The 17,677-nt window shown below is 51.1% G+C and overlaps 1 protein-coding gene across 3 annotated transcripts in view; it reads right to left on the minus strand.

The window, feature by feature from the left end:
- The window catches only part of LBH (LBH regulator of Wnt signaling pathway), a 50,375-nt gene that overhangs the window by 20,984 nt on the left and 11,714 nt on the right, over positions 1-17,677 (minus strand). The window contains 2 exon segments of one of the 3 annotated variants that reach the window (NM_001194275.3): positions 4,854-4,956; positions 7,545-7,769. In NM_001194275.3, the coding sequence (NP_001181204.1) occupies positions 4,854-4,956; positions 7,545-7,570 (129 nt within the window). In that variant the 5' untranslated portion in view covers positions 7,571-7,769. 3 annotated transcript variants of the gene reach the window in all.

The raw sequence follows: 17,677 nt of genomic DNA on the forward strand, positions 1-17,677 counted from the left end.
AAACCTTCTCAAGGGCTTAACCCGCCACCTGTTTCCACACACACACATTCCACCCAGGTAGAACCGGTAGAGTGAAGCCAGGCTCAGGAGGTCTCCATCAAGAGAGGCTCAGCAGAGATGTGAGCAAAGAGAAGGGGTTTCCGAGATACCGCCTAACTTCAGCGATGAAATTGAGCCTGTTCTTTGAGAGACGAGTGCTGCTTCTGACAAAGAGTGAGAAGGGCCAACATGGAGAGATTTCGTCTCTACTAAAAATACAAAAAATTAGCCGGGCATGGTGGCGCACTCCTGTAGTCCCAGCTACTCGGGAGGCTGAGGCAGGAGAATCGCTTGAACCCAGGAGGTGGAGGTTGTAGTGAGCAGAGATCGCGCCACTGCACTCCAGCCTGGGCGACAGAGCAAGACTCCATCTCAAAAAAAAAAAAAAAAAAAAAAAAAAAAAAAAAAAAAAAGAGTGGGGAGGAGGGAGGAGTGAGAGAAATGAGGTGGCTATTTCTGGACCTGAGAGATAAAGGGGCAAGAGATCCTGTGCCGGGAGAGGCTGGCCGTCCACCCTCAGTGGTCCTTCAGACCACTGCTCAATGCAGGGCCATAGCTGAGGCTCTCAAACTGCACAAGGCAAATACTAAGGCTGAGGCAAGAGAGATCAGCTCCTCAGCCTGCTCTTCCCTACCACAGAAAGCACCAGGACATCACTCCCTCCCACGTGGGAATGCAGGAAGCTCTCAGCTCTGTTTATCAAAGGGAATGAGTGGTGCACAGGAGCGCTGTGCTGTGTGAAGAAATGGCTCCTCCTGGCTTCCTCCCTCCCAGAGCATCCTCCCTCGCTGCCCTGAGGAGGGGAGCCCGATGCTTGCCTGACTGACGGATGTCAAATGGAGGGGGATGTGACCAAGAATAAAAGCAGAAGGAATCAAAGGGCAGCCAGGAAGGGATGTTGCTGATTAAAGAAGCTTAAAGAGCCCGAGGAGGGATAATGTGCTCAGACTTTGGTCCAGGTGCTTTAAAAGGAACAGTTTTAAATGAAAACCAAGGAGCCACATCTGTATCTAGACCTTAGCTGGGGTGATGAAACTCTAGAAGCCTTGGCTGCTGTGCTGAGGAAGTTAGAGTAGCAAGGCCAGGGTCCCAGTGCCCTCGGGTGGTGGCAGTGTGGGTGCTCACAGGTAAACTCCCAGGACCCTTCCCCAGACAAAGCCCAGGCCAATTCGGGCACAGCATTGAAGGAGACCCAGTTGCAGAGGCATTCCCCAACACCATATTTTTAAGAGTCCCTGGAGACAAGGAAGCAGCCGCTGACTTGCTTCCTTGAATTAGGGTGAGGAAGAAGGCACCGGGGCAGCAGAAATTCCTGTTCCACAGGCTGGATGGAGGTGGGGAGGGAGCTGCTGCCATCAGGGAAATCAACATCCTGCTGGAGAGCCTCCCACTCAGCTGGTTAGCTGGCCGCCACCCACAGCCCGCCTGCCCAAAATGTACTCACACTTTCTAGTAACCATTTACTCACCCACCCCACAGGGTGTCACAATTCATGTCAAGTGAATGTGCACACGTGGATTTCCCTTGCTGAACTGCCTCTCCAAATGAATGTTACTGCAAAACAAGGCACCAACCCGCAACACAGCCCTAACTGCCCCAGGACAGCAGCTAGGGCTTCCTTGAATCTTTCAGGGGATTAAAAGGGCATCTCTCTGAAACCTTGGTAGGCATGAGCCTGAGCAGGCCCTTTCCAGAAGCTAAGGCAGAAGAGAAGGTGGCCAGCTTTAGAATTAGGAGACTCCACTTTATGGAAATAATCACCGCCCACTTATAGCACTTAGGCACCTTGGGTGGGGGTGGGGTACAAAGATGAAGATAAGTCCTCCCTTGCCTTCGAGGACCTAGGCAAAGAGAAGGTAAAGCAGAACCCATATCCTTGAAGCAGCGCGGCATCATTGGTAAGTATAAAATGCCACAGGCATTAAAAGAAAGGCCACATCTGGTACAGAGAAATCAGGAAAGCTTCATTCTCGGTAGATCTGCAAGGTGGGGAAGTGACTGACGAAGTCCAATGTGCCATTTATTTGATGACTTTGTTTTCAAGGTCAAATCACAAGCCTGAGATCCTATTTCATCTGCCAAGTCTGGACTGATGTCTCCTTCCCATTCTCAGTTCCTTAGAAAAGCAGGTCTCCGTAAAAGTCACGTACTATTATTATCCTTAGGAGGAACGCCAAGAATAGAGCTCCGAGATCTCCTGCCCCCAGCCCTGAGCCCAGCCGGAGCAGGCACAGGGAAGGGGCTCCAGCCAAGCGCCAGTCCCAGCCAATCCCCAGAGCTCTGGTGGGAATGTGTCTAATTGGATGGCACTAGCTTTGAGTGGGCGCAGAGAATATCTGTCACACAGCAATTGTCAGACCAGCTCACTGCACAGCCCTGCCCCCGGCATAAACAGGGGCGAGCCCAGGGGTGTCTGAAGGTATAAGAACATTACCTTAGAGATGGAGCTGCCCTCTCAAAGTCCTAATTTTCTTTCAAAGCCCAGCCCCAGTCTGCCCTCCCTCTGATTCCGTCAGTTGGATTTCATTGTTGCTGTCAATGCCTGGACTCACTGTAGCTTCTGTATGTCCCACACCTGGACTGACTGCACCACCTGTGTTCCGGATGTTTATGTAGATGCTGGGTTCTTACAAGGGTCCTGGACCCTGGGCACAGAGGCCAGCACAGCAGGTTGCACAGGGAAAGTGCCCCTAAATATTGCAAGGTTGAATACTACAATCTCCCTTTCCTCTTCACCAGGCAACCATGAGACCTTTCTGAAATCAGAAAAGTTGTGAAAAATTGTGACCAGAGTGCTTTGAAGTTCCAAGTAAGATATTTTGGAACTGGGGAGTGGTCCCCATCAAGGCAGCAGACACATTTCCTGGGAGGGGGCTCTGAGAACTGGGCCCTCAGTCCAGCACCACGAGGGAAGATTTGAGGATCCTTTGCTCAGGCAGTGCCAAGATGTGTCAGGCACCCAGAGGCGATTTTATTTTCCTCCTGCCCTTGCAGCCCCAGTGTGGCCTTCCTCCCCCAGCTCCTTCCTCCCTCATTACCTGCCCTGAGTCTCAGGTCCCGCAGAATGGCCTGAAGGACTTGAAGCATTGAGAAAACTGCCCTATAGGGTCTGGCCGTTTATCCTGGGATGTGTTTAAAAGGAAAATATGAAAAGCACACACAAGACGAACAGATGACTGCATTTGGAAAGGTTCTGTGATGGAAATCTAAAAACCCAGAACCGAAAGAGAACCTCACCTGTAACCACAGAGATTCAGTCTGACTCAGGGGCTTGGAAACTGCTACCCAAAACCCCCTGGCTGGTGGGCCAGGAAACTTCTACCCCTCCCACCAGGTTGGGGGGCCCTCAATTGTATTCCTCAGACCCACTCTGGGGGAGGAGGGTAGAAAAGTCAAACGGTAGGAAAGAGAGTTCCCCCTTGCCCCATACACCCCCTTCAGGCTAATGGCTACTTATTTCCAGTCAGCAAGACTGCCAACACAGACAAAACAAAGGGGCCTCCTTAGCCTCCCAAGTGTGTCTGAAGTCATGTGAGCCTGCCTGAGCTTTTAGCTTGGTTCTATCTGATTACTCTCCCTCCATGGCACCCACTCTGGCTCCCTGGCTTTCTATTTGTTTTGTTTTGTTTTTTTAATTTACAAAATAAATGTCCCTGGAACAGTTCTCAGGAATGACCAGCCAGAGTCAACCTAGACCCTAGTGGAACCAAGCCATGGTGTGGATAAACAATACATCAGAAGGACAAGGCTCTGGGGTTAGACAGACCCAAGTCACTGACTCAGGCTGAGCCATTTCCTCATCTGTGAACAGGGTGAGGATCCCCACCTGGGAGCCGTGGTGAGGTGTGAGCAAGGTAGCGTCTGTAGAGTACTTGGCGTGCAGTGGCCATACCTTCACGTCTGTAGCATGGACCCATCACACTCCCTTTCGACTTCCCTGGGCTGGCCATCCTACACAACTTCCCTAGCCCCAAGGTCTTCCTTAAGAACAGACTCCTCCCTCTCCCCAGTTTAACAACATAGGAACTCTCCTCCAAAGCCTGAAACCAGCTCACAGCCCAGAGGGAACTGCAGGTGCTCCACTGCCCCCGCCCCCCCATCCCAGGGGCAGTAGAGAGGCAGCAGGGCAAGCCACAGAAGAGGGCTGGGGTGAGAGTCCAGAGGGCTCACTCCGGTCCCTTTTTGTGGTCCTTGTGCATTTTGGATCCACCACACAGGATGATCTCCAAGCAAGATCCCAGCAATAACATCCCTGAGCTAGCCTCCCTTTGGGGGAAATCTCTTCCTCTCTAAGTGGTTTGAATGTTAACTCTGAATCAACAGGTCAACAATCAGCCCAAGGAAGAAAGCAGCATTGGACATGGCTATCCCCACCAGACCACCCTTCTGCAGAAGCCCCCGACAGCAAGGCTTCTACTACTCCAGGCATGGCTGGGAAGGAAAGTTCTGGTCTCAATCGACTACACAAATCACTTGCTCCTTTGCTGCGGTGAATGGGAAAGTTCACAGAGCCAGTAGGGTTAATTCGTCACAATGGCTAATGCTTGCTGAGCCCTTATCTGTCCCAGACTACGAATGCCTTCTACACATCCACTGGTCACCGTCATGGTGAATCTTTACCGCAATCTTAGGAGATAAGAACGATGTTGTCCCATTTTACAGATGAAGAAACTGAGGCTTACTGGCATTAGGGGACTCTGCCACAGTCCATGGCTCTTACAAGTGACACTGGGATGCAAAACCAAGTCTGTCCCCACCCCCAACAAAAGCCACTAGGCTCTAAAGAGTCAAGAGGGAAGCCAGGACTTACTCACCTGGTAGGAAAGTCCATCCTTGCGGGGGCTGAGGCCGATCTCCTCCATGGGCTGGGTGTTCATCATCACCTCAGTCATCTCGGCCGATCTCAGATAGTCAGGGCTGCCAAGAAACCCAGACCAAAAGTCAACAAACATATGCACTTTCACATTCCTAACTCTTCATGCATTCACTGCTATGGGATCAGGGGACTGTCTGGAGACAGGAAGAGAGGTGTTCAAAACAGAACTTGCAGAAAAACAAGCTCACACCCTGAGGAAGTGCCTTGCAAGCCCACAGCCCCAGGGCTCAGACCCAACAGACAAAGCTCATTGTCTGCAGACCTCTCAGGCAAACCTCTTCTCTCCTCTCTTATACTCTAGTCCCCACTGGCACAGAGGGACCCCGAATGTTTCTTCAAATGACAGAACTAGAAAAACCAAAACAATAGGTAGCTGAGTCCGTCTGTCTATATTAAAACCAATTCAACCACATCTCCCTTCACCTCTCCAACTAAGAATAAAAATAATCCTCACATGAATTTTCCAAAGGGGAACTCTATATATTATTATTACATAATAGCAATAACAGGTCAACTGGAGGGAAACAAAGTCCAATCATACAGCTTTCCTAAATTTCTGTCTCTCTGGTGCTCCTTTTAGCAAAATGCTCCACTTAAAGCCCCAAGGGGTCAGCTTTTCTGCAAGTTTCACATCTGCCATCCAACCCCTTTCTCTAGCCCCAGACACAGCAGCTGCTTGCTCGCAGCTTCAAAAACATCCCCTGGATTAAAAGCCTTAAGGATACCCGACTCTGATTGCAAAGGAAATTTCCAGAGGGGCCAAGTTGGCCCACCGATGGCTGACATGTAAAAGTGCCTTGTACTCTCTAAGCAGGATACGAATATTCCGTTATCCTTGCACAAGCTCTGGGCACATATAGGATCCTGTGCACATAATGCTGAACATAAGCACCAAATCCAGGTACCTGCTACACAGCACCCAACGCTTTCCACCACCATGCCTGTGCATACGGTTTAAAACAAAAATGTTTGTTTTGAGGGGGGATATCTAAGGAAACAGGGGTACCAGATTCCTCTTCAATTGTATGGTTAGGAACAGAAACAATAGGTTCTAGGCTCTGCCCCTCAAGAGCTGTGTGATCTTGAACAAGTCCTGTAACTTCTCTGAGCCACAAGTGTCCTGTTTGTCTGTTACTCTGATGCTAACAGTGCATACCTCACAGTTAGGTTAAGGGTTAATGTCTGCACAAAAGCATTGCAAGCTACAAAGTGCTAATCGATGAAATAATCTTAAATCTTAATTTCCCATAATACTTCTAATGGGCCCAAGCACCCACCTTGGTAAATTTTGAGCAGCCAAAGGCACAAAGCCTCTAACAGCCTTTAAAGCCTCACGTATAATAAGGCACCTAGGGAGAGGCAAGGGAGGGGCACCCACAAGAAGGGTACACAAGCCTCGGGGTGGGGGAACTTGAACTGTTGAGAGAGGGAAGTTCAGTCCCCTCTCTAAACACTGACAGGCTGGGATGGGGGCGGGGAGACTAAGAAGATGCGGGGCTTTGGGGCCAAGTTTAGGTTCGGGAGCTGGCCCCTGCAAAGGCAGTTTCCTCCCGGGTCCTGGAAAGGCTGTTGGCGACCTCCAAAGAAAGGAGCCAGAAGAGCGCCCACAGGGCGAAGAGCCTGACGTAGGGGCGGCTCTTCTTCGCTCGGGGCTGTGGCGCCGGCCCGAAAAGTTGAAGCGAGAAGCATGAACTTTCCGCTTCCTGGGCCAGGCCGGACCCCGCCGACGCTTGCGCCGGGTTTCCCTTCGCTCAGCGCCTGCCAGAGACTCGGGGCCGAGCTCCCCACGTCCGCACCTGAGAGCGCGCTCCGGGGCCGCCAGCGCTCGCCCCCGGCCGCTTCTCGTCTAACCCAGCGCAGGAAGGAAGAAACCGCCGGCAAGGAAGTCCCAGCAGCCAGGGGCCTGCCTCTCTCTGCAGCCCTCCCGGCTCCGATCCCTAGTCCGGGGCAAACCTCCGACGCCCCGCGCCCGGCCCGGGCTCCTTCCCCCACAGCACGGCGAAGGCGGCTCCTCCCAGTCCCGGTCCCCACCACTGTGCGTCGGTTTTTAGGGGCCACGGAGAGGGCAGGGGTTGAGAGGCTGCAGTGTGTGCCCTGCTGCTTGTGGCTTTAGTGGGGTTACGCGTGGGGAGAGCGTTTCCCGCCCCCCACCCCCCGGAGCTCTGCAAACCCGGCGGCTGCACCAGCTCAGCCCCGCTGCAGCCGGCCTCGACGTTGAGACTTGCATGCAAACAAAAAGAAAAAGAGGAGGGGCCCGGGAAGAGCAGGAGCCCCCCTGCGCCAAGCGGGGCGCGCGCCTCCTGCAGCTCTCCGCATAGGGGGGTTTCACCGGGGGGGGGGGATTCACACGTGACCCCTGGCTCCCCCGCCAACCAATACAAACCCTCCGGCCGTCACTTGGGTGAGGGCTCCGAGTTCACGTCCTTTGTCTGGATGTTCTCAGCACCCCCTCCCCCCACCCCCACCTTTGCAACCTTGATGTTGACTCCTGCGCGGGCTCGGGCGGCGGGTTAGCGCTGAGCACCCGCGCCGCCGGCTGCCCTCGCACCCGGAGCCGGCACGAAGCAGGCGCCCGGACCCGCAGCCACCGCCGCCAGACGGACGCCCGCCGCAGGCGCAGGGTACTCACCAGTGAATGGGGAAATATATAGACATGAAGTCCTAGGGCAGGCTGACACACGCCCCTGTGATTTAAAAACGGTCCCTGCGTCCCGAGTGAGGATGACACGGGCGCAGACAGGCACGGCAGGCGGCCTAGTGCGGGCACCTGGCGCTCGCCGTCCGCCTTCCCAGGACAGCCCCACGGCCAGCAGCGTCTGCAAGGCGGACACAACTACCCGCTCTCCACTGAGCTCTCAGCCCCACAAAGAACCCGGGAAGCCGTATTTATAGGGGCGGGGGCGGGGCTTGGCCCCGAGAGGCCCCGCCCTCCCTCGCCCACTCCTGGAATAACGTCACCAAAATCATGAATGGCTTCAGCGCTGGCGGCGGCTCGGGGGCGCGCTCGGCTCTGCTCCCGGGGCCGTGGTTCGCTGCGGCTCCGAGCCCGGCCCCCTCCCGCCGCTCTCCCACGCGCACACGGGCTCACTCACACCAGCCCGGACTCCGCGTCCGCACCGGCCCGGACTCCGCGTACGCGCCGCTTCCCCCTCACAACCCCCTCCGCGTACATCCCGGACTCCAGCGCGGCGGAGTGGGCGCGAGGAGGGCGCGGGGGCAGCTCCGGACGTGACCGCTCGGCGGCCGCGCTGCGCCGGGGTAGGGCGCCCGCCACTCCTCCACCCCGGCCACCGGCGCCAGCGTCCTCCTTCCCATCCACTGGCTGTCCCCCAGCCCGCACCTCGGGACCCCTCTGAAGCGTTTGTTCCCCCGACTAGGCCTCTCCCTGGAATCCTCGCCCGCAGCCTTGCGATCAGCGCGGGTAAACAAGAGCATGGTTAAAGAAGAAGCAGTGGGAAGGTGGGAGAGACGCGGAGCCAGGGGATCGAGTGCCCACGGGGCGCGTTGGCTTGCGAAGGGCTGGTCTGCAGCCCTGAGTTCTGTGGAAGGTTTTATTTGTGGGAGCAAGGATGTGGTGTCGTCCTGGGTAGGGTTTTTCCATTGCAGACACACACACACGTACGCACGGCCCGCAGCGGGGGCAGGGGGTGCGGGCGGGCGGTGTGCGCGCCGTCCCCCATCCTTGACTCCCACGTCTCCTCCGAGGAGTCGCTCATGACAGCAGAAACAAAGAGCTTTAGCCGAACGCCTCCCACACTGCCCAGGAATTGCAGCTCCGGGCGTCTGTCCAGGAAGGCAAAGCTGCGCAGCCCCCCAGAGCCACATGATGGGAGTCTCACTCCGGACCCAGCGCTGCCCCTCTGTGGCCTTCCGCTTCAATTACGCCTGTAAAATGGCTTTAGAACCCTGACCTACCCGTGTATAGGGGCTAGGGAAAGGGGGCGCGGGGCGATCAAAAACTAAGCAAAATTAAATCGGCTTTGAAGTTAATCAGCTCTTTAAAAGAAAGGCAGTGAGTGTACTGAATCCCTATATAGGTGCTTGAAAGTGGAAACGCATAGCTTATCTCAGGCAAAAGAATGACAGAATTAATGGTGAGGGTTCAAGAGGGGTAGGACCCTGAAGGAAGCCAGGAGAGAAGACCCTCATAATTTTCATCAGTCCCCGCAAAACCAACCCAAACAAAAATTATAAGAATTGATGAGAATAATTTATTTAAAAATAACTGGGCTATTTTCAATCACGTATATGCTTATATGTACAGCCTGAGTAAAAATAGTGTGCTTCCTATGAAAACACAGCTTCATGACAAGCCCCTGGCTGCCCGCTCCAACCAGAGAAATTCCCCCACCTCCCAAGCTAACCGCATTCTCTTCCTCTGGGGGTGGTGCCTGATGGAGGTGCTAATCGGGAGATGCTGCAGGACAGGGGTTATTGTTGGTGTCCTGCACACAGGGTGGGGAAGCTTCTCAGTGTCACTGGCCAGGTGGGACACATTGTCATCTAGGCAGCCACAAGAGAAGCCAGTGCTTCGAGAGCTAGTTTCCAGGCTGAGACTTCCTGGCACTCGGAGGAAAATGTCTGGACTAGACCCCGGATGGGCAGGATGGAGCCTTCTGCCATTTCTTCCCAGTAGCAATCTCTGGTGAGGCTGGGATCAGAGACTGTCGCGGCACTTTTACACATAACACACATACTTTACGTGTTTATGATTATTGCCATGTGAAGCTTTCAAAACTCGGAAAGCTATTTACCCCCCCTCCCCATATCCCAAATATCTAAATGTCGAAATGGCCTTATTTTGGAGAAGAGGGTGGGGAGTAAGGCCTCCATCAGCTGTTATATGGCCTCTGGAAAAATCCTCTATATTGGAGTGCATTGAGGGAATTACCTGAGGCCTATGCTTTGGGAAACTTATTAATGCCCATTTTAGCTAAAGTTCATCTCTGTCAGTAAGTTAAAGTAGAAAAGAAGCCTGGGGTTGTGATCCCAAGTCTACATTTTCTGTTTCTCCTCTGGAATCACAGTGACACATCCATTCATTTGAAAATATGGCAGGCGGCTGGGCACAGTGGCTCACGCCTGGTAATCCCAGCACTTTGGGAGGCCAAGGCAGGTGGACCACCTGAGGTCAGGAGTTGGAGACCAACCTGGCCAACATGGTGAAACCCTGTCTCTACTAAAAATACAAAAATTAGCTGGGCATGGTGGCGGGTGCCTATAATCCCAGCTACTTGGGAGTCTGAGGCAGGAGAATCGCTTGAACCTGGGAGGCAGAGGTTGCAGTGAGCTGCAATTGTGCACTCCAGCCTGGGCGACAAAAGTGAGACTCTGTCTCAAAAAAAAAACAAAAGAAAAGAAAATATGGGATGCATGGTGCTAAGCTTTGATGCAACCATGACTAGCATGCCGTTTCTCAATTCTAGTCTATATGATGCCTTGCATGTTTTTTGTTGTTGTTGTTGTTTTTGAGGCATTTCATTGTCTTGGCTTTCAAAAGAATGTGATAAAGTTAACATAGCACAACTTACGGTCCTCAGTTCACAGATATGTAAACTGAGGCCAAAATAAATTAGGAGGCTTGCCAAAGATCACACAGCCAGAAAGACGTTGAGCTGGGCCTGGAAGTCAGAGGTTGTAGGCATACTCAGCTTCCCCCTCTGTTAACATAGCTCTGGCTGACTGCCTTTCCTTCATGTCTCTAAAGATACAGAGTATTTCAATATGCACACTGACCATTTCTTCCCAATACCCTATGAGATAGGTTTCTGTCCCTACTGCCTTTGAATAAATGAAGAAACAGAAACACAAACGAATGAAGTTACTTACAGCCCCAGAACCTTAGAGCTGAATGAGACCTTCCAAATCACCTTGTCCCAGTCTCCTCGTTTTACAGGTGAGAAGACACCTAAGAGATTAAATGGCATGTCCAAGGTCGCCAGGCTATTAAGTGGTATAGATGGAACCTAATGCAGTCTTCAGACTGCTGGTCAGATGTTCTTTCCACTTTAACACTGCATCTTGCACTGCATTTGCCAAGAAGTCAGCAGCAAAGGTCAAACACAATGTCTGGACTCTGTAAACCACCACAGTCCATCACCAACATTTACTGAACATCTACTAGATGCAGATCAGTGAACTAATTACCCAATCAGAGCCCTCTGCGTTCCTTCCCTTCTCCTGTCTTTGTCTTTGGAGACTAAAGAGTTGAATTGCAATTTTGCTTCAATAGAAATCCAGGTGTAATCAGAATTGCCTTGCTTTCTGACATTACATACATCCATTTTGCCAGCACCTTCTCTTACCTACCTAAAATACAAATTAAAAAAAAAAAGAATAAAGGCAATGAACTTAAGATCTTATTAGAGTTACCTCAGCTGCAAGGATGCTGTGTATGTAGGATAGGTAGCAAGTTCATTCATCTAGTTAAAAAAAAGTCTCCATCTAAATTCATTTAGCAGCTGGGTGCGGTGGCTCACACCTGTAATCCCAGCACTTCGGAGGGCTGAGGCAGAAGGATTGCTTGAGCTCAGGAGTTTGAGACCAGCCTGGGCAACATAGTGAAATCCTGTCTCTACAAAAACTAAAAAATTAGCCAGGCGTGGCAGCGCACACTTGTAGTCCCAGCTTCTCAGGAGGCTGAGGTGGGAGGATCGCTTGAGCCCCGGGAGGTGGAGGTTGTAGTGAGTCATGATCGCACCACTGCACTCCAGTCTGGGCAACAGAGCAAGACTCTGTCTCAGAGAAAAAGATCATTAAGCAACACATTCCCACTTCTCATCTCCCTCTGGGTTGCAAAAAGACAGTATTGCATTTATTTTGCCTAATGGTGGTGAAGCTGGTATTTTGGTTACTAATAAAGGACTTTACGAAGTAGCTGTTTGACCTTGGGGAGGAACATAGGAGATGGGAAGGGGCAACACGTGCTGAGGTACACTGGTATTTCTTACTACACCTATGCCTCACAACAATCTTAGACAGAGGCACTATTGCCCCCACTTCACAGACCAAGCAACAGAAGCTCTGAGAAGTTAACTACCTTGGCCATGGCCACATGGCTCTCAAATGGCTGAACCAAAATGTGACTCTGGGCAGGGTGTGGTGGCTCATGCCTGTAATCCCAGCACTTTGGGAGGCCTAGGTGGGCAGATCACTTGAGGTCAGGAGTTCGAGACCAGCCTGGCCAACATGGTAAAATGCCACCTCTACTAAAAATACAGAAATTAGCCGGGCGTCGTGGTGGGTGCCTGTAATGCCAACTACTTGGGAGGCTGAGAGGCAGGAGAATCGCTTGAACCCAGGAGACAGAGGTTGCAGTGAGCTGAGATCGTGCCACTACATTCCAGCCTGGGGGACAGAGTGAGATTCCATCTAAAAAAAAAAACACAAACCCAAAATGTGACTCTGAGGCTTGCTGTTTCCAAAGCTGATGTTTTCCCCACCGTACCACACTTACCATGCCTCTGTGGTTTTGCTTGTTTTCACAGCTACACTGTGAACTGAATACAAAACCGCTGGTTCCAATAGCAAAGACCTGGACCACTGGGATCCATCCAGGAGGGCAGGGCTGGCAGGATAAACAACTTTCTCACCCTGGGAATCTGGGAGCTTCTTAAAGAAGCTTGGGGTTAAAAAAAAAAATAGTGAGTAGGAGAAGGGAAGTTTCTAGCCAATTTTTCGGTGAAACTCATTTGCGTACATAAGAAATCTAAAAGGCAAGAATGTGTGTGGGTTGAAGTGAGAATGAAATGAGATAATGTTATGAAAACACTTGGTAAATTGGAAAGCACTGAGCAGACGTAGGGCTTGTTTTTAAGGTGTTTGAGAAAAAGAGGGGGTTTAGCAGAGCTGATTTCATCTGCTTCAGTTTTTTACTCATTGCCATCACAAACTGCCCCATTTTCCTCCTGGAGTCCCTTGATTGACATGTCTAGCTTTTAGGGAGCAGACTTTAGAGGCAAGTAGTGATGCTGTACCTGGTGGCCACTCTTGCAGTCGCAGAGTCCAAGCATCTTCTCTCACTGTCATGAGTTCCTCTGTCTTTGGTGCCTCCCAGGAAGTACCTAGCTGGGTACTGGCCACACAGAGAATGAATGACGCCCGAGAGTGTGAACCTCCTATTTTGGTCATCAGTGAGTTAGCAGTCAACAACACAAAGCAACCCGAACCCACCAGACAAAATCCTCCAGCCTTTGACTTACTTTGCTATAAGTCCTCAGGCAAGTGGGTTGACCTCTCTGGGTCTGAGACTTGGAAAGCAATAAAAGCAGGCAATAGAAGTCTCTCTTTTAGGCCTCAGGGTCTAGTAGGGCTGAGATAAGTTGCTTCTATAAAGCGTCAAGAAAAAAGTGCTTTATGTCCTTACCATCGGGGCTCTGCAGCCCACCCTAAAGCCAGTGGCCCCCCTTCCCATGTGGCAGCACAGGAGGTGCCTTCATCTTTCAGTCCAGAATCCTTTCATTGCCCCCGAAAGAAGCCTGAGATCTGGCAGCTCATAAACTCTTGCCTTCCCAAATATCAAAGAAATTCAGTCCTGGCTTTTTCTTTATTTCTATCAAGGGGCCTTTGAACCAAAGGGATTTTTCTGACAAAGAAAACTGTATGAAATCTTTAGGGTCCAGGCCCTAAAAGAAAACACTCCAACTGGAATCAGTTCAAGGCTCTCATGTCCAATTAAGGACATACTCACATTCCTGTCCTAGCCCTGGCTGTATCTTGCTTTCTCTCTTTCCACATCCGCACAGGAATGCACTTCAACAGCCAGAAAAGCGAGGTTACTATCACCAGGATGCAGATCGTATAGCAGAGTCCTCCTTGGGGTAGGCTGATACCTTCGCTGAGTTAGACAAACAGCATGGACCACAGCCCAGCACAAACTTGCTTCATACCACTTTGTCCATGTCTCCTGCTATTTTACCCACAACTCTGGACCAGGGAAACTCCATCACACCTGGGGCGGTGGGGAATGGGGGAGGGTTTATGAAAAAAGAGGGAAACACAACAGTTTCTTGTGAAGAGAAATACTTTCGGTTTTCTTTTCAAGTACACAGGATGCTGCTAGCTTCCTCCAGGGGCAGCTGTGTTCTTGCTCTTCTTGGAGGAGCGAGCTGCGTGTTATGTACCAGAGAGCAGCCTGAACACTCTGCCAGCTCCCTAACTGTAACCCGAGCTAGCACTTGCTGGCTGGAGCCCCTGGTGTACTTCACACCCACATGGCACCCAGCCTCAGGATCAGATAGCTGGATCCATGTTACACCCTCCTGCCCTCTCAACCACACTTCTAACAGGCATTAGTACCCACTGTGCGCCTGACAGGTGCTGGCATTTCCAAGGAATCAGTTTAGGAGACCTTTAGTTTTCTTCTGTCTCCATAACTCCCCGTAACCATCCCAGATAACCACAGTCTGTGTGATGGTAGTATGCCTGCAAAGTCACTGTAGCTGTAAGACAAATTCCCCAAACTGCATTAGTGATCCCCTCAAAGAATCACAAAACGAAGGCCAGGCACGGTGGTTCACGCCTGTAATCCCAGCACTTTGGGAGGCAGAGGTGGGCGGATCACCTGAAGTCAGGAGTTCGAGATCAGCCTGGCCAACATGGCGAAACCCCGTCTCTACTAAAAATACAAAACTTAGCCAGGCATGGCAGTGGGCGCCTGTAATCCCAGCTATTCTGGGAGGCTGAGGCAGGGAGAATCGCTTGAACCCGGGAGGCAGAGGTTGCAGTGAGCTGAGATCACACCATTGCACTCCAGCCTGGGCAATGGAGCAAGACTCTGTCTCAAAAAAAAAAAAAGAAAAAAAAGAAAAAATCACAAAACTAAGTGGAACTGTCACACATGCTAGCAAGTGCATTTTGAGGTAAGTCCCCTAGCCTCTGCCCTTCCTATGCAAATTGCTACCCCTGAGTTTCTTTTTTAAAGAAATGAGAGACTGCCTCTGGTGCTTGGCAAAGGTGTCAGGCACTGGGGAACCAGGGAACCTAGATGCCACTCTCTCTAATACCATCCAATGACTGCTGCGGTAGACTCACTTGAGCATGGGAGATGATATGATTGGTTCGGTCCTGGGCAAAGGGACTGGGAGAGGGGTGCTGACTGACAGAAGAGAAGCTCTCAAGGGCAAGGAGTGGGTCTGTTTTGTGTATTACTGTGTCGCCACCACTGGAAGAGTTCCTGGCATCTAGCAGGCACTCAGGGAGTATCTGTTGAAAGAATGGTAGGAGGAATAGCTAAAGGGAAGGGATGGCAACTGAGCTGGACTCAAAGGATGGGGAGAAGCTAGAGAAGGGCAGTCCTGCCAGCAGAACACCATTGGCCAAGGTGTAGGGGTCAGAAAGGGCCAGGTGCGTCCCAGGAACTAGGGGTGGGCAGCAGCAGTATCTATTCTAGACCTTGGGAGAGGCACTCCCGTGACTCCAAGTCTACATGCTGAAGGGAATAACTCTTTGTGAGTAAAAGGCCTCATGCTCTGTGGAAGGGACTGTGCACACGATTTCTAGCAGAAAGAAAAGTCTGTTACTTCCATTAGCCAAATCAATCCAGGTTCCCTCACCTCTATGTTATTTGAGCTAATATCAGCATTTCTCTTCCAGCCAGGTGGGGCCTCAGCAGAAGTGTTAAGTAGGTCAAATTTCATGTATGTGAAATTTGTCTTTTGAGACTTCCCCTTTCTAACCCCACTTGTTTCACACTTCTCTTCAGTGGGCCCCAGGCACCCACTGAACTCAGGAAGCCCCACAGTCCCTTCATAACAGCCTCCAAAGCCCCAAAACCACTCTTTGCTTTTCCACTGAAACTTCCATCCTGCAGCTCTCTAAGCCCAGGCAGCTGCCAGGCAAGAGAACTTGATCTGACAAATGAATTCACACTATTGTGAGAATGACATGCAGGCAGCACCTCAAAGGCCTCAGTTTCACGGTGCCCCTGCAGACAGGGTAAGTGGGTAACAGGAAAGTCTGTGGTCCTGGAGGCAGATTGATGGTTGATGGTAGAAGCCTGAGGGGAAACCATGTCATGATGAGAGAGAGAAAGGGGGAACCACCTGGAAGGGCTGGGGTGGGTGCATCCAGTGGGCACACTATGAGGTGACTTTCCTTGTCCATCACAGTTCTTCTGGAGGGATCTGATTGGAATTATTGTCCCTAGATCTAATGTGATCATAGCACTTTTAGCGGTTTAACTCCACTGATCTATGGAAGAGGGAAAAAAGATCTGGGCATACCATTTCCTTCCTTCCTTCCTTCCTTCCTTCCTTCCTTCTTTCCTTCCTTCCATCCATCCAAGGGACAGAGCTTTAGACCAAAGAGACCCTGGGCACTCAGCACCCCTGCCCAGGGGTGTAAGTCCTGTATGAGTCTCAGCAAAAGCCAGGACAAGTCATGACAGCAGAAAGACCTTTCCACATGCTTACTGAGGCTGCAGGGGTGGTTTACATGCAGGATTTCAGAGCCCAGTGAGCAGCCAGTGTGGCACATTTTGGCCTCAGGCAGAGCCGGTGGCCTTACTGCCCCCAAGTGCTGAAGATGGTGGGGCAACTGGCCACCCACACCTCCCACCCTCACCAAGGGCCCTGGGTAGGTGATTTCAGAGGCACAGCCGGGTAGGAGCCTTGCCTTGCACTTTCCTGAGTGAGTGCCTGGCTTTCTTGTTCATTCTCGTCCAGGCCTCCTCTTAGAAAGGAACACGACAAAGACAGAAGGTGATACACCTGAAGCTGTTTTCTAATCTTCTTCTTTAATGCCCATGATATTATTACTGCAAAAAGCTAGAATGTTCTGTGTGTTTGAGTCTTCCCAGCGGTGGGGGGCGGGGGCTACCAGTGACAAACAGGTGGGAATGATGCCACCTGATTATTTCATCTGGGATGGTTGCAGGTTGTACCAATAAAAGCGTTGACCCACTCGGCTTCCACTTCCACCCTAGAGAGGGCACCTTCACACCCACTCACCAACGTTATTTTATTGACTTCATCTCCAGGACCCTAATCCTCCACGATGCTTAGTAATTTCTCCATTTAAAAAGAAGAAAGTAAATGGATTACACACCAGATATGAGGCTGCCAGGCATTCTTAATAAGAGAACCACCAGTTCCTTTCACTTATTGGGGCTCAGTTTGCTTCTCTGTAAAATGGACCTGATATTTCCGGCCCTCCACTTACGGCGCAGTAAGTATTGTGCAACCATGACAAGCATTCAGCTTCCTTGACAGAAAAGTGCAGTAATAAATTATTCTCTATTGGGCCTACTTGAAGAATAGTAAAAAGAAGAGAAAGGGAAACCCAAATTAATGATTTCATGTTGTTGCTGGTTAACAGGAAAACATAGCAAAGGCAGCAAAGCCCTTTCTTGGTTTCTGAGAGGCCAAGCCTGTTCTCTTAGTAGAGAATGATGCCAAAGAGAATGGTTGATATTCCATCCCTCCCTCTTTCCAGCACATTTTAGAGTATTTGTTGACACCTTGCTGACACCTTGGCTACACGTACACAGCTGTAGCATTTGTGTGGCCTAATGGGGAGGTTATACTAGTCCTCTTTCGACTAGAATGTATGGTGCCCCACCTTCGCAGCTTGCCCTCTGTACATAGGGAAGCGCGCATTTCATTCAGCATTTTACAGCTATTTGTTCAACAGGAACATTAAGAAACACCTGGGTATCAAGTGCCAGCAAGTTGCCCAGCTCTTCTTTTGTTCTTGAGACCTCCACATGTCCATACAAGCACATTCACTTACGTGCCAGGGGCATCTCCTCAGTTGAACAAGTGC

The sequence above is a fragment of the Macaca mulatta genome, chromosome 13, assembly GCF_049350105.2.
Source record: "Macaca mulatta isolate MMU2019108-1 chromosome 13, T2T-MMU8v2.0, whole genome shotgun sequence".
Lineage (NCBI taxonomy): Eukaryota > Metazoa > Chordata > Mammalia > Primates > Cercopithecidae > Macaca > Macaca mulatta.